This window comes from Trichomycterus rosablanca, chromosome 10 (assembly GCF_030014385.1).
Source record: "Trichomycterus rosablanca isolate fTriRos1 chromosome 10, fTriRos1.hap1, whole genome shotgun sequence".
NCBI classification, from domain to species: domain Eukaryota; kingdom Metazoa; phylum Chordata; class Actinopteri; order Siluriformes; family Trichomycteridae; genus Trichomycterus; species Trichomycterus rosablanca.
The window spans coordinates 14,151,615-14,177,733 of NC_085997.1; the positions used below are offsets into that span (position 1 = coordinate 14,151,615).

The 26,119-nt window shown below is 38.9% G+C and overlaps 1 protein-coding gene across 1 annotated transcript in view; it reads left to right on the forward strand.

The window, feature by feature from the left end:
* Window positions 1-5,141: 5,141 nt before the first annotated feature.
* LOC134322055 (PH and SEC7 domain-containing protein 1-like) overlaps window positions 5,142-26,119 on the forward strand; it is a 51,217-nt gene continuing 30,239 nt past the window's right edge. Inside the window, exons 1-6 of the mRNA XM_063003924.1 lie at window positions 5,142-5,311; window positions 7,437-7,622; window positions 9,022-9,102; window positions 10,530-10,642; window positions 12,301-12,359; window positions 19,023-19,112. Coding sequence (XP_062859994.1) covers window positions 5,142-5,311; window positions 7,437-7,622; window positions 9,022-9,102; window positions 10,530-10,642; window positions 12,301-12,359; window positions 19,023-19,112 — 699 coding nt within the window. The remainder of the gene's footprint in view (window positions 5,312-7,436; window positions 7,623-9,021; window positions 9,103-10,529; window positions 10,643-12,300; window positions 12,360-19,022; window positions 19,113-26,119) is intronic.

Genomic DNA, 26,119 nt, shown 5'->3' on the forward strand with positions numbered 1-26,119 from the left:
AGTAAAATGATATGTAAATATAAATTAGGTATTGCACAAATTACTATATTAATCATATATTAAATACACCAGTACAGCCTATTGTATATAGTATTTATAATAAATATAATATAAATGAAAGTATTCAAAAAATTTCTTTATTACAGAAACCAGTGCAATATGCAGTTCACTGCATAATTGTACAGCCTAAATCACCTTGCCTTTCTTGCAGCAAAGTCATTTATGACCATCATAAGAAGCTGCTGTAAGATCTCATTATTTATACTTATGAGACGTTCTTGCACCACAGTAGATCTCAAGTATGTTTTAATAAGTTGGAGCTTACAGGATCTTTTTTCATTAGACGCCTCTGTAACAATAAGGGTGGTAGAGATTCTCAGAGCTACCCACATATTGGGGTAAATTTCTGTCAGCCTCTTCCCATGCAGGAAGGTTAAGATTTTATGTTTGTCATGTTTTTTGATGACAAATGAGGAAAATGTGTGCGTCTCAACAGCAAGTTCCCTGCCACCAATATCTGAATGTCCACCATGGGTTAGAGCAGTGTTCTGGGTTTGAATGTGCTCCTCTTTTAAAATGCTGGGGAAGTTGAGGAGCATTCCAAATTTGTTGTTGTCACCTCTTCCCTGTTTTCCTGGCATTTTATATGTAGTTTCTGTCACTGTGCCTCAGTTCATATGATTTTTTGACATTTCCTTTACCCTGCCTTTGTTTTTCTTGTGTTAAACTCATTAAAAAAAACTTAATATAAAAATAACATGCATTAGACTTAATTAAGAGCCAAAATTAGTGGTGATTCGATTCTTTAATCTGGAGGATGATTGACCAGTGAATGTCAGACGCAACACACTGTAGTTTACAACAGTGCGTTAATAATGTTTATAGAGATATAAAGATGTATATAAAGATGAGGATACACAGACCAATGTGGAGCTGTTGCTGGATAAAAGGTGGCATTTTGATGCCAACCTCAGTTATTTAACAGCCATTGTCAAACGTGAAAGTGCAGCCAAACACAGACCAATGTTGTTGTGACAGCAGTCCAAGATCTTTGTTGTCATATATTGTGCCTTGTAATGCACCACACATTGATTTGTGACAGGTCTGGACTGCAGGCAGGCAGGTCTGCCACCTGCACTCTCTTAAGCCACACTGTTGAAGCCACACTGTTGTAACATGCAGAATATTCATTGGCATTGTGTTGCTGAAATAAGCAGGGAAGTCCATTAAAAAGGAGGTTGTCTAGATGGCAGTATATTTTGATCCAAAATAAATGTGTATCTATTAAAATGTAATGTAAATGTACACCGATGAGCCATAACATTAAAACCACCTCCTTGTTTCTACACTCACTGTCCATTTTATCAGCTTTACTTACCATATAGAAGCACTTTGTAGTTCTTCAATTACTGACTGTGGTCCATCTCTATCTAGTCTAGTCTTTCTCTGCAAACATTTTTAGCCTGCTTTCACCATGTTCTTCAATAGTCAGGACCACCACAGAGCAGATATTATTTAGATGGTGGATCATTCTCAGCAATGCAGTGACACTGACATGGTGGTGGTGTGTTAGTGTATGTTGTGATGGTATGAGTGGATTAGACACAGCAGCTCTGCTGGAGTTTTTAAATACTGTGTCCACTCTATTAGACACTTCCACCTAGTTGGTCCACCTTGTAGATGTAAAGTCAGAGACGATCGCTCATCTATTGCTGCTGTTTGAGTTGGTCATCTTTGAGACCTTCATCAGTGGTGACAGGACGCTGCCCATGGGGTGCTGTTGGCTGGATATATTTTTGGTTGGTGCACTATTCTTAGTCCAGCAGTGACAGTGAGGTGTTTAAAAACTCCAGCAGCGCTGCTGTGTCTTATCCACTCATACCAGCACAACACACACTAACACACCATCACCATGTCAGTGTCACTACAGTGCTGAAAATGATCCACCACCTAAATAATACCTGCTCTGTGGTGGTCCTGGGAGAGTCCTGACCATTGAAGAACAGCATGAAAGGCGGATAACAAAGCATGCAGAGAAACAGATGGACTACAGTCATAAAAGCTGATAAAATAGACAGTGAGTGTAAAAACAAGGAGGTGGGTTTAATGTTATGGCTGATCGGTGTATATGCCTTCTTAGATCTGCAGGTTACCCATGTTGGCACTAACACAGACATTGGTGTTTAAACTTCACATTGGTGCCACTTAGAATAGTCCTTTTAGGCCTGAAGAAAAAATTTCCATTATTTTCTAAAACAATTTGAAAGATGGAGTCGTCAGACCGTAGCAGACAGTTCCAATTTGCATCGGTCTTAAGCTCAGAGGAGTCGACAGCGTTTTTGGATGTTACTGATCTATGGCTTTGTCTTTATATAGTAGTCTTAACTTGTATTTGAAGATGCACTCTTAAAGTATGTTTAATTACAGGGGTTTTTCAAAGTATTCTGAAGTCCATGTGGTTGTATTAATAGCAGAAGCATTTTCAATCCAATGCTTTTGGAGGGAGTAAAGGTCGTCGGCATATAATAATGGTTTATGGCCTTGCCCTTTCTACATAGAGATTTCTTTAGATTCTCTAAATATTTGAGTAAAGTTCTGGCCTGTTGATTGGCAAATCCCTAAATTCCTTTCTAAGTTGTTTTTAAACTGCCAACCAGTCATTCACACGGTTGGCCAACCTCAACCCATCCTTGCTTGTAAATGACTGATCCTTCGGTAATGGTTCTTTATTCCTAATCATACTATCATTTGTTCACCTGTTTACCTTTAAAAATGTCTAAAACAGTTTTTGATCATCCCACAGATTCCCCAGCTAATGTGTTTAGTGTGTTCAATTAGCTTTTTTTTCCCCCAATTTTCCTCCCAATCTAGTCGTATCCAATTACCTGATTGCATTATGCTTCCTCTCTACTGATGCTGACCGCCACTCCTGACCGAGGAGAGCCGAGACTGTCACACGCCCCTTCCGACATGTGTGCAGTAGCCGACTGCATCTTTTCACCTGCACAAGGCGAGTTCATATGCGGATCAGCTTTGCGTACAGAGAGCCACACCCTGATCGATGCATTACCCCTCGACTCTGTGCAGGTGCCATCAATCAGCCAGCAGAGGTCGTAATTGCATCAGTTATGAGGTTCTGTCCTGCTCCCACCCTGTATGATCAACAAGGCAATTGTTGTATGTGTTGGCGCCCAGCCTGCCGGATAGCAGAGCTGAGTTTTGAACCGACGAGTTCGAAATGTCAGCTCTGGTGTGCTAGCGTGTTTTACCTCTGCGCCACCTGAGCGCCCATTTAGCTAATTTTTAAAATGGTGCAAACAGCCAATTTGCCAGTAATGTAACTAGAAAAAGGAAATCATAATCAGTCATAGCTATTTTAGTTTGGTTCATTGTAGTTTGATGAACGCCCAGGGTTTTAGAAGTGTCATTCTCTCCTCTAAAAGTTGCATTGAGGCTTTTTTGACCCGTCGAGGCACGGACTCCACTAAACTTGGGGGACCTCCATGGATCGGACTTGTTTGTCCAGCACATCCCACGGATTAACGATTGGATTGAGATCTGGGGAATTTGGAGGCCAAGTCAACACCTGAAACACGTTGTTGTGCTCCTCAAACTATTCCTGAACCATTTTTGCTTCGTGGCAGGGCGCATTATCCTGCTGAAAAAGGCCACAGCCATCAGGGAGTACTGTTACCATGAAATGGTGTACATGCTCTGCAACAATGCTTAGGTAGGTGGTACGTGTCAAAGTAACATCCACATGGATGGCATGACCCAAGGTTTCCCAGCAGAACATTGCCCAAAGCATCACACTGCCTCTGCCGGCTTGCCTCCTTCTTCCCATAGTGCATCCTGGTGCCATGTGTTCCCCAGGTAAGCAATGCACATGCACCCGGCCATCTACGTGATGTAAAAGAAAATGTGATTCATCAGATTAGGTCAGCTTCTTTCATTTCTCCCTGGCTCTTTCGCCGGTGGACAGGGGTCAGCATGGGCACCCTGACTGGTCTGCAGCTATATGCAGCCCCATATCCAACAAAAAATGCACTGTGCATTCTGACACCTTTCTATTAGAAGCAGCATTAACTTCTTCAGCAATCTGAGCTACAGTAGCTCGTCTGTTGGATCGGACCACACAGGCCAGTCTTCGCTCCCTACGTGCATCCATGAGCCTTGGTTGTCCATGACCCTGTCACCGATTTACCACTGTTCCTTCCTTGGACCACTTTTGATAGATACTGACCACTGCAGACCAGGAACACCCAACAAGAGCTGCAGTTTTGGAGATCTAGCCATCACAATTTGGCCCTTGTCAAACTCACTCAAATCTTTACGCTTGTCCATTTTTCTTGCTTCTAACACATCAACTTTTTAGGATCAAATGTTCACTTGTTGCCTAATATATCCCACCTACTAACAGGTGCCTCGATAAAGAGATAATCAGTGTTATTCACTTCACCTGTCAGTGGTCATAATGTTATGCCTGGTCAGTGTATATTTACATTTTGTGAGCAGTTAATTGAAATCATAGGCATTCATTGAAAATGTGTACTATAGGTTTGGTAGAGGAAAATTGGGTTAGAATAGGTCATGCTTTTATGACAGGGAATTACTTTAGATGTAATTCTTAAACGAGAGCTTAGATAAAATAAACAAATGTACATGAGTTGGTAAACGAGTTAAGAAAAATGAAAAAGATCATGTTAAACAACAAGTGCAGCAATTACCAAAGCAGACATCACCAATTCAAGAATTAAATTCACATTTGTTTTGGCAGACTCAGTCAGACTGGGATTAAGGTCACCATTTTTGCAGCCCATTCATGCCTGATTTTGTAGGTCATATGAATGCTGCAAGTTTACCAAGCAGGAGGGGAGGGGTGAGAGACTGGAAAGAAAGACCTGCCAAATTCCAGAGCAAACAGTCAGTAATAGGAAACTGGAGAGAAATATAGTGCAAGCAAACTCCTTTAGAACGTGCAGTTAGACAAACCTTCAGAAAAACAAGAACCACATGGTTAAGTGAGACTCAACGAGACTGAATAGTGTTCAGTTATAGTGCAGGTGATCAGGTGCAGTGCAGTACAGATGATGGGCCATGTTTCAGGAGTGGATCCAAGAACACACACTGCTGAAACGAGCATGAATCAGAGAAAGAGGGTCTCAGGATCCCAGTATGGAGGGGGTGTTAGATCCTCGTCCGTTAGCCGAAACAGGGTCAGCAGAGAGGGTCAGAAAAACTCAGTTTTATGCTGGAATTGCAGTTCAACTGAAGATCAGTACATCCCAGCACGCCGCCATTCAGGATGCAGGTAAGATTTGATCTGTGAATGTAGCTAATTATTGATTGATTATTTAGTGAGCTGTCCTGATCAGAGATATGTTTAGTCTGGAGATTAAATGGAAATGGAAAATTTGAGAATGCTGGGAACAGGGCAGGACACTTTTTTTATACTCAGTGACTCCTCAGTATATTTAAATAAACTCCATTTTTTGACAAGCATGTTGAGAAGAGTACCTAAGGAAATACAAAAACTAGTAACTAAAAGTAATGACACATGACCCTGAAGCTGGGTGGCACCAACATTACTTGCTAAATGTTACTTGCTTTAAATTTTTCTCTATTCTCTTCAATTTTACACCTATTTTATGGATTTATTTTAATGTATTAACCACTTCTGCAGTGTTTTTTTGATTTTGTGTTTTTAAACCCATTCTTTTCAAAATTCGAAATGATTTCCCAGAAGCAGTTCAGATCTTTGTAGAGGTATTAAATCCATCCTGGTTCCTGTTCTGTTTTTCAGTCAGACATGGATTTGAGCTGCTGTTTGTTTTACACGAAAGATAGTGTGACTCACTGATAAAGTAACTACTTTTAACCTCTGCTGCTACAATGAGTTTCATTATACATGCTCACCTTGCCCTGATGTTTCTTTTTCTTGTTTTTAAATTACTGTTGGTTTTGAGATGTTGGCTCATTTAAGAACTTTCATATAAGAACATACACCAAACTAGGCATAACATTATGACCACTGACAAGTGAAGTGAATAACACTGATTATCTCTTCATAACGGCACCTGTTAGTGGGTGGGAAATATTAGGTAGCAAGTGAACATTTATCCTCAAAGACGACTGGGTCTGAGAATCTCCAAAAACTGCAGCTCTTGTGGGGTGTTCCCGGTTTGCAGTGGTCAGTATCTATCAAAAGTGGTCCAAGGAAGAACCAGTGGTAAACCCGGTGACAGGGCCAAGGCTCATTGATAGACGTGAGGAGCGAAGGCTGGCCCGTGTGGTCTGATCCAACAGACGAGCTACTGTAGCTCAAATTGCAGAAGAAGTTAATGCTGGTTCTGATAGAAAGGTGTCAGTATACACAGTGCATCTCAGTTTGTTGCGTATGGGGCTGCATAGCCGCAGACCGGTCAGGGTGCCCATGCTGACCCCTGTCCACGGCCAAAAGCACCAACAACGGACACGTGAGCATCAGAACTGGACCACGGAGCAATGGAAAAAAGTGGCCTGGTTTGATGAATCATGTTTTCTTTTACATCACATGGATGGCCGGGTGCGTGTGCGTCGCTTACCTGGGGAACACATGGCACCAGTATGCCCACAGAGCAGGTATTATTTGGGTGGTGGATGATTTTCAGCACCGCAGTGATACTGACATGGTGGTAGTGTGTGTTGTGCTGGTATGAGTGGATAAGACACAGCAATGCTGATGTAGTTTTTAAACACTTCACTGTCACTGCTGGACTGAGAATAGTCCACCAACCAAAAATATATCCAGCCAACAGCGCCCCGTAGGCAGGGTCCTGTGACCACTGATGAAGGTCTAGAAGATGACCAACTCAAACAGCAGCAATAGATGAGCGATCGTCTCTGACTTTACATCTACAAGGTGGACCAACTAGGTAGGAGTGTCTAATAGAGTGGACAGTGAGTGGACATGGTGTTTAAAAACTTCAGCAGCGCTGCTGTGTCTGATCCACTCATACCAGCACAACACACACTAACACACCACCACCATGTCAGTGTCACTGCAGTGCTGAGAATGATCCACCACCTAAATAATTCCTGCTCTGTGGTGGTCCTGTGGGGGTCCTGACCATTGAAGAACAGGGTGAAAGCAGGCTAAAACAGTATGTAGATAAACAGATGGACTACAGTCAGTAATTGAAGAACTACAAAGTGCTTCTATATGGTAAGTGGAGCTGGTAAAATGGACAGTGAGTGTAGAAACAAGGAGGTGGTTTTAATGTTATGGCTGATCAGTGTATATCATCAACACAATCAGTAAGACTGAGGACTGTGTAACTGACATAAAGTACAGTATGTCATGTAAATCTTTTCTACTAAATTGACCCAATATTGGTTTAACAAACTATTTTTAACTATCCAATATCCTGTGTTTTGTTTGTGTGTGTTGTGTGTAGGGAGAAATCTGTACGACTGGTTGCAGATTTTAATCAAGAGCTAAATGAGCGTTTGGGGTTAGGAAGCAATGACACATTGACCAGCAGTAACCGTGCGGACCTTCCGGCTGCCAAACGATTAGCCAAGCGACTGTACAATCTCGACGGCTTTAGAAAGTGTGATGTTGTTTGTCACTTAAGCAAGAAGTAAGTAAACATTTTCTCACTACATTTTAGCCTTCTAACAATTTACCACTTTATCAGTGAAGCACCACAGACTTACAGTTACAATGTTTACCTAATCAACTTTATATTTGTATATAAACATTAATTCTAATATTAATGCTTGCAACACATTTTCAAGTGGGATGGGAATAATAAGAATAGTTCCAGATTCCTTATTGATACAGCATCCAAACTTACCAGAAATGTCACAGCTATAGAATCTAAAATACAGCCTGACTGTCTTATATCGTTTAATGATAAGATAGAAAAAATACAACTTCAAAGTCAGTGTGTCTCATTGCACTATTAAGCAGCAATACACACTCATAGCAGCTTGTTCAACAATGCCATCCAATTACATTTCTTTAATCTAATCCCCCAAAGTTGTCTAACTTCTGTGATTAAATCATCAAAGTCATCATCATGTCTACTTGATCCTATTCGTACTCACTAATTACTCCTTGGTTATGTCATCAAGTCTTTTAAATGTGCAGTTATTAGACCCTTAATTAAGAATCCTAATCCATATGTGCTGTCTAATGATAGGCCGATATCAAACCTTCCTGTTGTCTCAGAGATTCTAGAAAAAATGGCTTCTGAACAGTTATGCTCATATTAGCACAGATATAATATTTATGACACATTTCAAGCAGCATCTAGACCCAACCCTAGTACTGAAACTAAATTAATTGGTAGTTAATGATCTGTTAATATGCTCTGATGATGAATAAATCTCACTTAGATCTTAGTGCAGTGTTTGATATTGTAGAACCTAGTGTTTTATTGTTGGATAGGCTAGAAAATACAATATGTGCTAAGGGACTGGCCCTCTCTTGGTTTAATTTTTTTTCTGAACCACTACCAGTTCATTAATGTTAACAATAAATGCTCTGAGTACAAAAGTATGGGTACCACAGGGGTCAGTGTTAGGACCTCTCTTATTTACACTTTACATTCTACCATTAGGAAAACATAATCATAAACATGGCATAGTCTACCACTGCTATACAGATGACACACAATTTTTAAAATATATTGGCCAAATCTATAATCAACATAATCGGTAAGACTGAGGATTATGTAAGTAATGTAAAGTACAGGATGTCATGTAAATTTCTTCTACTAAATTTAGATACTCCAAGGCTGTGAGGGACAAGTTGTCTAACCTGGTGTTAATGCTTTCTTGGTGACAGGAGGATTCAGACTTTTCTTTGATGCACACATTTAGTAAAAATACTAGTTAATACTTCTTTTTGCCATCTGAGTAATATCTTTAAAATAAGAAATATACTTCCTGTTAATAATGCCAAAAAGTGACTGACATGTTTTGCCCTTTTATATTTCTCCTCTCAAACTTTAATTTTTTGTTTCTTTTTTTCAGTAATGACTTCAGTCAGATGGTAGCAGAGGAGTACCTGAGTTACTTTGATTTTACAGGACAGACTTTGGATCAAGCACTAAGGTCATTGTTTTATATTACACTTAATGATGATGCATTTTCTAATTGAATTCAATCTAGATGTTTTCTTTTTTAATTTACAAATTGCAACAACATGTCCAGAAATGTAGTTTGTATTTAATATTTTAGCAACACTAATAAATAGGAGTTATATGGTCATGTAATGGTGTAACTGGATATAAAATATAGTTTTATTGAAATTAAACATATATAAATTTAATACAAATAAACAGATAAAATTGTCTTTTACTTCATGCAAGTTCATTTTTAAAATTTATATTAACATTAAAACCACCTCTTTGTTTCTACACTGACTGTCCATTTTATCAGCTCCACTTACCATATAGAAGCACTTTGAAGTTCTACAATTACTGACTGTAGTTTATCTGTTTCTTTGCATACTTTTTATAGCCTGCTTTCACCCTGTTCTTTAATAGTCAGGACTCTCCCAGGACCACCACAGTGTAGGTATTATTTGGGTGGTGGATCATTCTCAGCACTGCAGGGACACTGACTTTACACCTACAAGGTGGACCAACTAGGTAGGAGTGTCTAATAGAGTGGACAGTGAGTGGACATGGCATTTAAAAACTCCAGCAGTGCTGCTGTGTCTGATCCACTTATATCAGCACAACACACACTAACACACCACCTGCTGAGAATGATCCACCACCCAAATAATACCTACTCTGTGGTGGTCCTGTGGGGGTCCTGACCATTGAAGAACAGGGTGAAAGCAGGCTAAAAAAGTATGTAGAGAAACATATGGACTACAATCAATAATTGTAGAACTTCAAAGTGCTTCTATATGTGGAGCTGATAAAATGGACAGTGAGTGTAGAAACAAGGAGGTGGTTTTAATGTTATGGCTGATCGATTTATATAAATTATACAGGGTCAGAAATGATTAACGGGAAGTACATAGGCTATAATTGTTCCAAACAAAAAAGTGCAATAGTAAATGTTTGATTTAGATTATTAGTGTTTGCTTTTATAATTATTTCAAATTTAGTGGTATACTTTTATTATTAAAACCTTATAAATGTTTTTTTATTTTTTTATCTACAAATATAGAACTGTATTTTTTTTAGAAAATCCTGATCAGCTTAAATAATTTGATTAGTAACTTGATTTGGTGAATATGTAATTGTTGTGACACTGAATCTAAACCGTCAAATTTTATTTATGCAATTTATTGTAGCAATAAAAAAAAGTTTAATATATATATTATATTAGTATAGATTTTATATATATATATATATATATATATATATATATATATATATGAGAGAGAGAGAGAAATAGATAGATAGATAGATAGATAGATAGATAGATAGATAGATAGATAGATAGATAGATAGATCCAGATCCAGTTTTTAACATATGTAATGTTTTATTTATTTAGCATTTGTGTTTCTCATTTGATTTAGGAGCTTCCTAAATGAATTTGTGCTGATAGGAGAAACACAGGAGAGAGAGCGAGTCCTAGCTCACTTCTCACATCGATTCTTGCAGTGCAACCCTATACTTCCACTACCAGAAGGTACAAGTTTGAACATTAATTTAGAAAATCTTTATGTAAAGTAGTCTGCACTATTAAACATTATTTTAATCATTTGTAGGGTTGCAGCCTCCTAAATTGCTGATTCTAATTGTATAGTTTGCTCTTGCTGAAACAGAGAATGATTTCTGAGTAGCATTGTGCACAAGTTAAGTGTATGATCATGCAAAAAAATGTCATTAGATCTTTATTGGGGATTTGGAAGGGATTTGGAAGTCTGAGATAATTACATAATAAGTATCAGGCATGTTGAATGTAAACATCACGACTCTGTATGGCGATGTGAAACAGGCTAGAAAGTTTTAAAAAGCAGCACATGATGCCACGTTCTAAAGAGATTAAAATACAGATGAAGAACAAAGCCACTGAACTCATTGCTAAGGCTGTGGGACTCCAGTGAACCAAAGTAAGAGCCATTATCTACAAATAAATCTCACCAAGAATGCACAAAAGAACCCAGACAAATCTGAAGAACTGCAGACATCACTTGCCTCAATTAGGTGTAATGTCAGTTCGAAACTCTGCCCTCCGGCTGGGCTGGGCTGGGCGCCTACATGAACAACAGTTGGCTGTTGTTCATACAGGGTGGGAGCCGGATAGGGACTCCTCATAACTGATGCAATTACGACTTCTGCTAGCTGATTGATGGCGCCTGCAGAGTTGAGGGATAATGTGGATCAGGGTGTGGCTCTCCGTAGACGAAGCTGATCCGCATATGAACTCGCCTCGTGCGGGTGTAAAGATGCAGTCGGCTACTGCACACGTGTCGGAGGGGGCGTGTGTCTGTTTCGCTCTCCTTAATCAGGGCGGGGATCAGCATCAGTAGAGAGGAAGCATAATGCATTTGGGTAACTGGGTACGCTTAAAGTCGGGTGATAAGGGGAGGAAATGCATAAACAAAAATATATATATAAAATAGAAAAAGCTGCACATTGTGTTTACTCATTTTTCTCATATTAAAATTAGATGAATAACATTTAAGTCAGCCATTGTATGGCGCCCCTGGAGCCGAGAAGGTTAAGGGCCTTGCTCAAGGGCCCAACAGTGGCTGCATGGCAGAGCTGGGATTCAAACTCTCAACCTTTCAGTTGATAGCCCAAAGCTCTACCCACCTGGCTACACTATGAGGGGGTGGCTTGGTGCTGCTGAATCCTCTAGCTGCTATTTACTTCTTGTTGAGCACATAATGATCTTTGGTACACTATACAGCCAAAACTATATGAACACCCCCATCAGTATTCAGTTTTAGTGGTTTAGCCACACCCATTGCTAACAGTGCTTTTAACCTTGTGGCAAAAGTTTGGGAAAGGCGTTTTTCTATTTCAGCATGGAGGTGCCCTTTTGCATTTACATTTTTTGCATTTAGCAGACACTTTTATCTAAAAAGACTTACAGTTGTGACAGTATACAATCTAAGCAATTAAGGGTTCAGGACCTTGCTCAAGGGCCCAGCAGTAGCAAACTTGCAGTGGTGGGGCTTGAACCAGCAACTTTCTGATCAGTAATCCAGTACCTTGACCACTAGGCTACAGCTGCCTTTGCACAAAGTAAGCTCAATAAAGACATGGTTTAGCATGTTTGGTGTGTAGAAACAGCAGGCAGGTGTAATGTAAAATTCTCTCAATGATGTGTTTTCACAGACGGCATCCACACCCTGACCTGCTCTTTGATGCTGCTCAACACAGATCTGCATGGCCAGGTAAGTAGTCAAACCAATTTTATTTGTATAGTGCATTTTACAATGGACATTGTCTCAAAGCAACTTTACAGACTCCAGAACCAACAGACCCAAAACCCCTGTTGAGCAAGCCATGGGCGACAGTGGCAAAGAAAAACTCCCTTAAAATTACAGGAAGAAAAAATTAAATTAAAAGTTATAACTAGCAAAAAAAAGTGGAGTTCTTCATTATTTAGTCCAGTCTGTGTGTTCTTGACATTTTTGGTTTCCGCCAAATCTAGCAGGAGCAGCATTGCTGGCAGTCTCGACAACCTCGGGTGGATAAACAGCTTTCCATCAGAACCACCTCGGGGTAAAACAACAGAAAATGTAGTTAAAATGTAAAATCATTAAGAGTAAAATGTCAGTTTTACAGGGAGTAGCATTAGACACTGGCACCCCTATTTATTACAGCATAACTAAAAAGGAGAGCGAGCAGGTAACACAGTCATGAAGGCTTTCACAGGACATCAGCGTCCACCTTCCCCACCCTCATCAAACCTGAGTGATCGGACAAGAACAGAAGAAAGAATGATTGAAATCAAAATTAAGCATAGGTGTGAATAGAAAAGTCGATTTTTTTTTAAACTACGCAGTACACTACAGTGGGGCCAAAAAGTATTTCGTCAGCCACCGATTGTGCAGGTTCTCCTACTTAGAAAGATGAGAGAGATCTGTAATTTTCATCATAGGTACACTTCAACTATGAGAGACAAAATGAGAAAAAAAAATTCAGGAAATCACATTGTAGGATTTTTTAAGAATTTATTTGTAAATTATGGTGGAAAATAAGTATTTGGTCAATAACAAAAGTTCAACTCAATACTTTGTAACATAACCTTTGTTGGCAATGACAGAGGTCAAACGTTTCCTGTAAGTCTTCACCAGGTTTGCACACACTGTAGCTGGTATTTTGGCCCATTCCTCCATGCAGATCTCCTCTAGAGCAGTGATGTTTTGGGGCTGTTGCTGGGCAACACAGACTTTCAACTTCCTCCACAAATTTTCTATGGGGTTGAGGTCTGGAGACTGGCTAGGCCACTCCAGGACCTTGAAATGCTTTTTACGGAGCCACTCCTTCGTTGCCCGAGCGGTGAGTTTGGGATCATTGTCATGCTGGAAGACCCAGCCACGTTCCATCTTCAATGCTCTCACTGATGGAAGGAGGTTTTGGCTTAAAATCTCACGATACATGGCCCCGTTCATTCTTCCCTTAACACGGATCAGTCGTCCTGTCCCCTTTGCAGAAAAACAGCCCCAAAGCATGATGTTTCCACCCCCATGCTTCACAGTAGGTATGGTGATCTTGAGATGCAACTCAGCATTCTTCTTCCTCCAAACACGACGAGTTGAGTTTTTACCAAAAAGTTCCATTTTGGTTTCATCTGACCACATGATATTCTCCCAATCCTCTTCTGGATCATCCATATGCTCTCTGGCAAACTTCAGACGGGCCTGGACATGTACTGGCTTAAGCAGGGGGACACGCCTGGCACTGCAGGATTTGAGTCCCTCTCGGCGTAGTGTGTATACTGATGGTAGCCTTTGTTACTTTGGTCCCAGCTCTCTGCAGGTCATTCATCAGGTCCCTCCGTGTAGTTCTGGGATTTTTGCTCACCGTTCTCATGATCATTTTGACCCCACGGGATGAGATCTTGCGTGGGGCCCCAGATCGAGGGAGATTATCAGTGGTCTTGTATGTCTTCCATTTTCTTACAATTGCTCCCACAGTTGATTTATTCACACCAACCTGCTTGCCTATTGTAGATTCACTCTTCCCAGCCTGGTGCAGGTCTACAATTTTCTTCCTGGTGTCCTTCGACATCTCTTTGGTCTTGGCCATGGTTGAGTTTGGAGTCTGACTGTTTGAGGCTGTGGACAGGTGTCTTTTATACAGATAACGAGGTCAAACAGGTGCCATTAATACAGGTAACGAGTGGAGGACAGAGGAGCTTCTTAAAGAAGTTGTTACAGGTCTGTGAGAGCCAGAAATCTTGCTTGTTTGTGGGTGACCAAATACTTATTTTCCATCATAATTTACAAATAAATTTTTTAAAGATCCTACAATGTGATTTCCTGGATTTTTTTTTCCTCATTTTGTCTCTCATAGCTGAAGTGTACCTTCAATGAAAATTACAGACCTCTCTCATCTTTCTAAGTAGGAGAACTTGCACAATCAGTGGCTGACTAAATACTTTTTGGCCCCACTGTATATGCACAAAAGTACTGGAACACATGCGCCCATATTTAATTCAGTCACATTGCTTTAGGTATATAAAATCGATTTTATACACATGTTGATTAAAGACTCATCTTTTCACTAAGCACTTAAATTGAAACAAGCCTACACTTACAGTAAAAAAAAAATCTCCCTATACATTGGTTCTAACAAGGTTCAGCAGATTTGTGTTTTTAGACTGTTGTCTACTTGTACTAGTGCAGGGGTGTCAAACTCATTTTCACGAGGGCCACATCTGCATTATGGTGGCCCTCAAAGGGCCGATTGTAACGTATCCTGCTGTGATTGCAGTCTGCCATTTAAGTCTTGGACAATTTGTTGGTTTTCTTGGAGGCTAAATTCTGTGTTTGGTGTGAAAATGCCAAATTTATACTGTATATTTATATTGTATATCTACATTTATATTGTGCTCCTTTACCACAGACACGGCCTCATAACACAAGAGACGTACCGGTTTCTCTTTTTGAAGCACAAACTTGCATTTACTTTCCCATCTTTCATTTAATTATCTTCCTTCTGCTTCAGTTTTCTCTTCTTGTACATTTTGGGATTATTTGTAAATATTTCTCAACATCACTTGTTGGAAAACCACCTTAGTTAAACGCTGATGTGGAAACACTGCTATCTAGTGATGGGATGCAGTCACTTTGCGGGTAAAAAAATTGGCATTCATTGTGGGAGATGCAGTTTATGTACAATTTTACAGTATTTTTTAAGGCATTCGTTCGTCTTTTAAGCTCTCGCGGGCCACATAAAATGACATGGCAGGCCAGATTTGGCCAGCGGGCCTTGAGTTTGACCCGTGTACTACAGTAAGGAAATGTAAGAGCATGTGCTAAATGCTTAATGCAGCATGACTGTGCCCCAGTGCACAAAGCAAGTTTCATAAAAGCATAATTGGGTGAGTTTGGTATAGAAGTTTTCTAACCTCAGCCCCATCAAACACCTTAGAAAGGAGATTGTGAACCTGGGCCTCTCGTCCATCATCAGTGTCTGACCTCCCAAATGCTTTTCTGGTTGAATGGCAAATATTTCCACACATACAGTCCAAAATCTCCTAGAAAGCCTTCCCAGAAGGGTAGAAACTGTTATAGCTGCAAAGTGGGGACCAACTCCAAAGTGTTAAAATCTCTGTCATTCTTCAACATGGGAATGACTTTATACAGTACTGCAATTGCAGTGTGCTTGGGATTGTTATTATGGTAAAAAATGAAACAATTTCCAATCAGGCACTTTTTTGAATGACTTGATAAATTAAAATCTTTACTTTTCAACAATTTTGTCAACACCACTGGCAGAAATGCAGCCACAAACTAGGACAGACCCTCCACCACAATGTTTTTCATTCCAGTCTTTGTGAGCTTTAGCGTATCTTAGGTTTTTTTTTTACCTTGCTTGCCTACCATAAAAGTGGTCTCCTGGCTGCCACTATTTTGAAAAGACTACCCAAGCTTCTTCAGACTGTAGAAGTGTCAGCTTGGCATCTCGATTAAGCTGCCAGATGCTGAGCCAGGTCCTTGCTGGACCTCTTCCTCTCTCTCAATGAAGAAACTCTTTCTGAAAAATACTGATCCTATTTTGAAAGTGTTCTTGGCCTTTCAGGTCTTTTTATCCTTGACTTCTCCGGATTGCTCAAACTTCTTTATAATAGCTGGAAAACCATCTAGATTGTCCATTGTTTGTTAATTTCCCTTTTTAGAGTGGTCTTGCTGATGCAAAATTATGATTTTATGAAATTATGATGAGTAAGTTCTGTGAATTTTGGAATTTTGAATGGAAGGATGTGATAGAAAGTTGGTCTTATACATATTGGCAAACTTCCAATGAATTGAACTTATACAACATGTGTATGTAATGCTCAAGCATGTCTTGCACAAACATCACAGCAGTCATGTTGACATGAAATTGTAGGAGAAATAGTAGGACGAGTAGGAAGTATATTTGTTAGCAATGACATTGATTAGGGTTCCATTCCATTTATGAGTAAGAGAGCCAGGTTCCTGCTGTTAGTCACTTTGGCCTAAAGAAGCTGTTTTTTCTGATTTTTAGCATAGAATTATTCTGTATTTAATGACTGTAAACTATTTTTGTGTTGCTTTGGACATATCCAGGTGGAGATTATTTTTTATATTTTATGTCCATGATGCCATGTCCCCTATCCTACAAAGCTTCTCAGGAAGAAGGCTTTCTTGTCATCTAACCACAAACATGAGCTCCTGGAGTTTCCTGAACCCTGCTGGAACTTTGACAGGAACCATATTCTATGTCAGACAAAATGAAAATTCAGATTTTTAGAAACAAATACTTGGGTGGGTGTGACCTAAAGAATAACTACACGAATGTGATGCTCACTGTTAAGTATGGTTGATGGTCTGAGATGTTGTGAGACTTTTTTCCTCTAAAAGCTGAGGGAACCTGTGAACTCAACATGGATTGTCACTAGATCTTTAACCAGGACAGTGATTCAACACGTACAGTGGGGAAAATAAGTATTTGATCCCCTGCTGATTTTGTAAGTTTATCCCCTTACAAAGACTTGAACAGTCTATAATTTTTATGGAAGGTTTATTTTAACAGAGAGGGACAGAATATCAACAACAAATCCAGAAAAAAAAACATTAAATAAAAGTTATAAATTAATTTGTATTTAATTAGGGGAAATAAGTATTTGATCCCCTACCAACCAGCAAGAATTCTGACCCCCACAGACCGGTTATGTGCCCATGAGGCACACAAATTAGTCCTGTCCCTGTATAAAAGACTCCTGTCACAGAATCAGTTTCTTCCATTCAAATCTCTCGACCACCATGGGCAAGACCAAAGAGCTATCAAAGAACGTCAGGGACAAGATTGTAGACCTGCACAAGGCTGGAATGGGCTACAAGACCATCAGCAAGAAGCTTGGTGAGAAAGAGTCAATCACAGTCAATCACCCTCACTCTGGAGCTCCATGCAATATCTCACCTGGTGGGGTAAGAATGATTCTGAGAAAGGTGAGGTCAGTCCAGAATTACACAGGAGGAGCTTGTCAATGATCTCAAGGGAGCTGGGAGCACAGTCACCAAGAAAACCATTAGTAACACACTTCGCCGTAATGGATTGAGATCCTGCAGTGCCCGCAAAGTCCCTTTGCTCAAGAAGGCTCATGTACAGGCCCGTCTGAAGTTTGCCAATAAACACCTGAATGATTCAGAGAAAGCTTGGGAGAATGTGATATGGTCAGATGAGACCAAAATTTAGCTCTTTGGCATCAACTCCACTCGCCGTGTTTGGAGGCAGAGAAATGCCCAGTGGGGATGGTGTTCTTGGGGTCATATCCAGCATTTCTCTGCTCCCAGCTCCCTTGAGATCATTGACAAGCTCCTCCCGTGTAATTCTGGACTGACCTCACCTTTCTCAGAATCATTCTTACCCCACCAGGTGAGATCTTGCATGGAGCTCCAGAGTGAGGGTGATTGACTGTGATCTTGTATTTCTTCCATTTTCGAATTATCGCACCAACAGTGGTCTCTTTCTCACCAAGCTTTTTGCTGATGGTCTTGTAGCCCATTCCAGCCATGTGCAGGTCTACAATCTTGTCCCTGACGTCCTTTGATAGCTCTTTGGTCTTGCCCATGGTGGTCGAGAGAATTGAACGGAAGAAACTGATTCTGTGACAGGAGTCTTTTATACAGGGACAGGACTAATTTGTGTGCCTCATGGGCACATAACCGGTCTGTGGGGGTCAGAATTCTTGCTGGTTGGTAGGGGATCAAATACTTATTTCCCCTAATTAAATACAAATTAATTTATAACTTTTATTAAAAAAAAAAATTCTGGATTTTTTGTTGATATTCTGTCTCTCTCTGTTAAAATAAACCTTCCATAAAAATTATAGACTGTTCAAGTCTTTGTAAGGGGGTAAACTTACAGAATCAGCAGGGGATATTTTCCTCACTGTATGTCTTAAATAACGTGAAAAGTTTCTTATCAAGCTTCTTATGTGGCCATCTTATTCCACTGATATAAATCTTGTTGAAAGCCTGTGGACTGAGCTCAGATTCCCTGCCATGTTGTCTCCAACCTCTAACAAGGTGAAGATTAAGTGCTGTTTTATTGGCAAATGGAGGTTGTGCACCGTATTAAATGCAGGGCTGCCAGATGGCACAACATCCAGCAACAGTGTGGTTTTGTTAAAGATAATAGTTTCTTGATGAGAATTTGTTTGGAATAAATTTACTTTAATTAAAGGTTTCTTTCTTAATTTTTCAGTGTAAGATTAAGCTATTTCAGAAAGTAATTTATTTAAATCACTTTTATAATGTGTATGAACCTTACAGTAATTTGTTGATTTTGCAGTTATTTTAAGAAAAAAAAATACAATTTTAAGAATTGTCCTTGATTAGTGTTGATGACTCTTTTGACAGAACACTGGCAAACGGATGTCCTGCACTCAGTTTGTTGGAAATCTGGAGGGACTAAACGGTGGGCAAGATTTCCCTAAAGAACTCCTCAAGGTAGATTATTGGTTATACTACATCTTTCTTACATACATGCCGCACTCCCCTACATACCAATATCAATAACCTCAAACAGCTGTGCCCCTATTGTTTTGGTATCCATATATCAGCAATGTGTACGTATGTACTGGTCAGTATATTGCATTTGGGTATGTAAAAGGACACATGGAAAGATGGGTCAGCCTGTGGGAACTGTGTGTGTGTCTCATTAGGCATTTGTTCATTAGATTTCATGATTAGATTATTGCATTTGTGCCATGAATAGGGAGTCACGAATGCTTTGGTTCCATTCATTAAACCCACAGGCACATTACAAAGTCAATCAGCACAGTCTCTGGTCTTTCACTAATGAATGTTAACAAGGTTTGGTTTATTACAGAAGCTGATGGCTGCATTTGTCTTTGTTTTTTTATTTTAGTAAAATTGATGTTTTAATCTTAAATGGTCACGTCAAGTATATTTTACTAGAAAAGTCATTATTTTAAAGACGTCTTAAAAGTAGTTTGCAGTAACCTGGGTTTCTATGCATTGTGCTGTGCCTTTGAGATGTTTTACTCAGCAAGATTGCTCCCACATCCCTGTTAAAAGAAATATAAACTCTGTTAGCAGTGTATAGTTACATGTTTTAAAGGGCATTAAACCCTTATTAGGAGAGAGATGAAAGAAAAAAGGGAGGTAATAACAAGAAAAAATAAATAAATTCAATATCTGATAAAAGAAATAAAAGATAAAACAATAGAGAATTAATAAACATACAAATAATGAAAATTAAAGAACAAAATGATAAAGAACGAGAAACAAATTGTGTGTGTGTGGGGGGAGGTGTCAGTATTCAGTATTGTACTCACCTTTTTCTCCACTAAACAAACTTCATGTTATTGTGACTTTATCTGAGCACAAAATGAAGTATGTGTTTTACTTATTTAGTTGCACAAACAGCTTTTGACCTAAACAGATGTGTTCATAAATGTAAGCAAATCTAGACTACAGTATAATGCAAAATATATTGATGCATGCTTTGTCCAACAATGGGGAATAAAGGGGCCAGAGAGCTTTCCCTCAGAGAGCAGTCCCAATTATGCTCTCCTGGACTCCATGCCATTGATGGCTTTGGCAACAGTGGGGATCAGACATGCAATATTCTGTTCTTTACTCAGATTCTCAGCCTACATATAAATGTAGATTAGTCCTGGACAAGAACTGGGTGGAGATTTTGGTAAAAATCAGAGATGTTCACAGGTCACAAAATACAATTCTAAGTCAAGTCACACACAACATATATGATAAATAAACCAAAGCTAAAGCTATGAATTAAACATGGGGGAGGGGGTCTACCAGGGGGTGGGTTTCCTGCCATTCTAAATTCTAAATTTTTGAACATTCACTAACACGAGAGGAACATTACATTTTCAAAAATGCCAAGGTTTAGGTGTAGTTTGTGCAAGTACACTTGAATGGGCAGCAGGGACATCTGCTCTGATCTGTTCTATCCTCAACCCTCTCCAGCTCTCTCCTCTGGTCTAATATTCTAAACTCCTTTCCACTAGCTATAGCTAAGTGCCATTGGTACAGTGTTACAATAATACATGTCTTATCAACAACTGATGGGAACACTGACAGATCATTATGCAAAGCTAGAGAGTAGAAAATTGTATTTCTATTTTTACGTCAGTATATTGTGCAAGATATCTTGTGTTAACAGCCTTGAAATGTAGCCTAAAAATAAACAACTAATATATAACTTTAAATAAAAAATACAACAGATTAACTTTATGTGCAAATACAACTGTATTTTACAAGTACCTACACATTTCCTTATATATTACAATAGAACTGTTTTTTTGTAAAGTGATAACAAACAATTGTTGGTTACATATTTATATAACTTGCTTTAGAACTGATCTTCAGTATGTCTGATAAACATGTTAGAGTACAGTAATTATGTAAAACCAGGGAAAGAGTAGGGTAAGGAGATGGGTGTATTTGTGTATTTTTTTTTAGATGCTGTATGAAGTTTGATGTGGTCCTTTACTTTACTTTTTTGTCGCTTTTATCCAAAACGATGTGAGGCTTCAACCAGCAACCTTCTGATTACTAGCCCTGTACCTTAACCGCTAAGCTACCATTGGCTTCGACCTACCATATGGTCGATCCAGTGTTTTTTGTTTCCCACAGTCTTTGCACGTTGACACTCTTCTGTTATATCCCAGGATTTTTATCTTGCTTTGTTTACACATGATGCTGATATAATGCTTACACTAGCCAGATGTTGTAATGCATCATAAGAAATATTAGGGAGTCATTAAGTTGTGTCCCTGATCACTTGTGATGCATTACAAGTCATTAGGGAGTCATTAAGTTGCAAGTCAAGTCTGAAGTCCGTTTGTATGCAACTTAAGTGCGACTTGAACTCAAGTTGCTACCTCAAGTGCCCATTTCTGATAATAATATTAAAATATTAGGCACTTAGATTAAAACTCTAGTAGAAAAATATTTGAAATAAGTTACAGTTTAAAATAAAGTTTTTTTGTTTGTTTATTTAGTTTTTAATTATGTCTCTATTTCCTCTCTAACTGTCAATTTTTAATTCAACAGCAGTTCTCACTTTTCTACCTCCTACTATGTCCATCTCTATAATCTCTTTCCAGCTATTGCTTTTCCTCCTACTGCTACCAGCTCCTGCACTGGGTATTGTTTTTACTGCTAAAGCAAGTCATGATATAAACATGACATGTTGAGTGTGGGTGGGTTTCCACAGCAGCACCGTTTGTGTCCATGCTAATTGTGTTTGCTGTGTTTGAAAACACACAAAAAACTACAACTTATATTTTTAAGACCACTGTGTAATGTTTATAAAATTATTTTCTACAATTAACTTATATTATATTTTATATCATATTTCACACATATTGCAAATTTATCACAAAAAAAAAAATTTTTTTAGAAACGCTGGGTCATATTGCAAAAAATTTTATTTGTTAATTATCTTGAACCTTTATTTAATTGACAGTTGTACAAAAAAAGATTTCCAATATTTTAAATGACCAATGTAATTACACTGTTAATTAAAAAATATGGGAACACTTAACCATCTCAGAAAGGGTGGCTCAGTGGGTAGCACTGTCGCCTCACAGCAAGAAGGTCCTGGAATTGATCCCCAGGTGGGTCCTTTCTGTGTGGAGTTTGCATGTTTCCTTCGGGAGCTCCAGTTTCCTCCCACAGTCCAAAGACATGCAAGTGAGGTGAATTGGAGATACAAAATTGTCCATGACTGTGTTTAACATTAAACTTGTGAAGTGATGAATCTTGTGTAACGAGTAACTACATTTTCTGTCACAAATGTAACCAAAGTGTAAAACATGACGTCCTAATAAATAAGTAAATAAATTATCACAGTAAAACTTCAACAGGTGCACTGGAGAGGCAACAGCAATACAACCCCCAGAAAGGAAATGGTTTTGCAGGTGGTGGCCACAATTAGACAGACAGACAGACAGATGCATACATACATACATACATACATACATACATACATACATACAGTACATACAGAAAAAAGTTGGGACGGTATGGAAAAAGCAAATAAAATAAAAACACAGAGTTTCTTACATTTACTTTGACTTTTATTTGATTGCAGACAGGATGAACCTGAGATATATCATCTTTTGTCTGGTCAACTTCATTTCATTTATGAATAAACATCAATTCCTGCATTTCAGGCCTGCAACACATTCCAAAAAAAGTTGGGACAGTAAAGCATTTACCACTTTGTAATGTTGCCATTCCTTTTCACCACACTTAAAAGACGTTTTACCAAGTGATTTAGTGTTTCAGCTTTTATTTTGTTTCATTCTCCCTGCAAATGTCTTAAGATGCGCAACAGTACGGGGTCGTCGTTGTCGCTTTTTTCGTTTAAAAATTTCCCACACATTCTCTATTGGGGACAGGTCAGGACTGCAGGCAGGCCAGTCCAGTACCCGTACTCTCTCCTTTTGCAGCCATGCCTTTGTAATGTGTGCAGCATGTGGTTTTGCATTGTCTTGTTGAAAAATGCATGGACATCCCTGGAAAAGATGACGTCTTGAAGGCAGCATATGTTGCTCTAAGATCACAATGTACTTTTCTGCATTAATGCTGCCATCACAGAAGTGTAAATGACCTTTGCCAAGGGCACTGACACAGCCCCATACCATGACAGACCCTGGCTTTTGGACTTGTTGCTGATAACAGTGTGGATGGTCCTTTTCATCTTTGGTCTGGAACACATGGCATCCATTTTTCCAAAAAAGACCTGGAATGCTGATTCATCTGACCACAATAAACGTTTCCACTGTGTGATGGTCCATCCTAGATGCCTCCGAGCCCAGATAAGTCAATGCCGCTTCTGGACATGGTTAACATAAGGCTTTTTTTTTTGCACAGTAAAGTTTTAAATGCCATTTGTGCATGTAACTCTGTATTGTAGTGCTTGATAAAGGTTTGCCAAAGTAATCCCTCACCCATGTGGTTATATCAGCTATTGTTGAGTGGTGGTTCTTGATGCAGTGCCGTCTGAGGGATGGAAGATCACGGGCGTTCAGCTTAAGCTTGCGCCCTTAGCCTTAATGCACTGAAATTTCTCCTGATTTCTTGAATCATTTAATGATATTATGCACTGTAGAGGGAAAAATATGTAAATCCCTTCCAATCTTTCTTTGAGGTACATTGTTTTTAAACATTTCAATCATTTTCTCACTCATTTGTTGACAAACTGGAGATCCTCTGATCATCCTTGCTTATCAAAGACTCAGCCTTTCCTGGATGCTGCTTTTGTACCAAACCATGATTACAATCACCTGTTCACATCACCTGTTTGGAGACATTCACCTCATTACTAGCCCTAAATTGCCCTAAACTTTTTTTGGAATGGAGGTTTATTAACAAATAAAATTAAGTTGAACAGACAAAGCATAAAATGTCTCGGGTTTAAACTGTCTACAATCCAATACAAGTCAAGGTAAATGTAAGGAACACTGCATTTTTATTTTATATGCATTTTCCAGCTGTCCCAACTTTTTCTGATTTGGGGTTGTAAAATAACTGCGTAATAAAATGATCATTAAAATGTGATCTAAATTAAATGACACTAGAAGGACACTAGGACACATTGGCATTGCCTTGTACTGTTTTTGCATTTAATGATCAGCCTTGTATTTTTAAATCCGTCCTGCTTTGTACACATTTTTACATGTGCTTATTGTTTACACATGCTGATCAACGTCCATCAGGACATACACACACATTCACTAACACAAGAACACACACTACACACCTCTGATAGAGGACTAGTGCTGAATGTCAATTAGTATTCTGTGTTCGGGTTTCTGTCTGTGTGTGTGTGTGTGTGTGTGTGTGTGTGTGTGTGTGTGTGTGTAGACAGATATGATTGGCTGTTCAGTAGCTGAGCACAGAGGGAGGGGAACATGCATTCAGAGAGAGAGAGCGAGAGGCGATCGAAGTAAAGGGAGGGTAGTGCGAAGCTCTGTCAGATCTCCCCAGTATTCTCCACTTTCTACAGCTACTGTGATTTGTACGAATAAAGAGGAGCGGCAGGATTGTCTTGGGGCTTTTTGTTTGCTAGATACAATTTAAATGGGGCACCGTAAAGGATTATGATTTATAGTTTTCCTTCTGCAAAAAAGGGTTGATTTTTCAAAAAAGAGTGAGGAGAAGGATTGGGGAAAAGGCCTGAAATATGGATGAAGAGTGCAACATCTTTTGAAGCCTGCTGTCTGTTCAGTTCTTTTTGATGAAAGAAAGGCGAGGAAGCAGAGAGCAACAGGAGACCCGTGTTATTATTTTTTTAATGGAATCTGCATTTTTGGAATCTGATTGGATACTGTTTTCGTCTTTTTTTCTACTTTGGCCTATTTTATGTATTTACTGATAATTACACATTTTTAGGTGATTTTAAAATCGTGACTATTTTGAGGACACCTGACAGGCACAATCATTTCTGTACATTGTGTGTTTTTTGTGTTTGTGTGATTGTGTGATTGTGTACTCACTTCTGTTTCTCATCCATGTATTTCCGCCATCCATCTGTTGGATTCTGGCAATGCTTTCACACTTCTCTAAGTATTTCCAGCCATCTGTGTGTATGGACGTAGGCCTTTTGCCTCCTGTTATTTCACCAATCACTTGTTTTAATGTGAGGATTTAACTTTATTCATTTTAACTTTAGTTTTTACTTTATTATGTGAATAGTTTTGAATTACTTCATTTTTTCCTTACCCTATATCTTACCTTTTTATAGTACATATTTTATTCATAATATCATATTATAATTTCATTTAGACAATTATTCAAGTGCATTATAATCACCTTGCGTTTGAATCTATGCTATTCATTAATACATGTATTATTTGGCTGTAAAATCTTCTTGTTGCTTTTTTCATCACTTTGGAATCACCCCCATTTCACTTCTTATGTGCTCATAATGCTATTTTAAAAGTCCTTTTTTATTTTGAATAATATTGTTGCTGCATTAAATCATCTTGCATTTACATGTTGATTTTTTTTGTAATGGATTTGTTGCTATTTTGGTCTTTTGTTATCAGACGTATTCAGTGTACACATCATCTTAGAGTTTGCGACATAAAGTTGAGATAACACACACATACTGGTGTGCCAAAACATCTGGAGAAATTTACTGAATTTCTAATCAAGTGTTACATCAGTTACATCAGCCACCCTCAAAGTACACAAACCTTGTTTTATTTTTTCCCCATTCACTCCACTCAGATTGAATTTGATTTAAAGATTTGTCCCGTGGACTTGTACAGCCCAGCCCTTATTGCCACCGGAGCCAAATCAGATCTGATCAAATACCAGCCTCGTACATAAACATCAGTACCCGCTTTTTCAAACCTGTTTTTTATCAACATGATAGGAGTGAACAGTCTTCACTCTGCGGGACGCCTACGTTCTCGTTCTCTTTGTTCTGTCCGTTATGGGAGAGATTT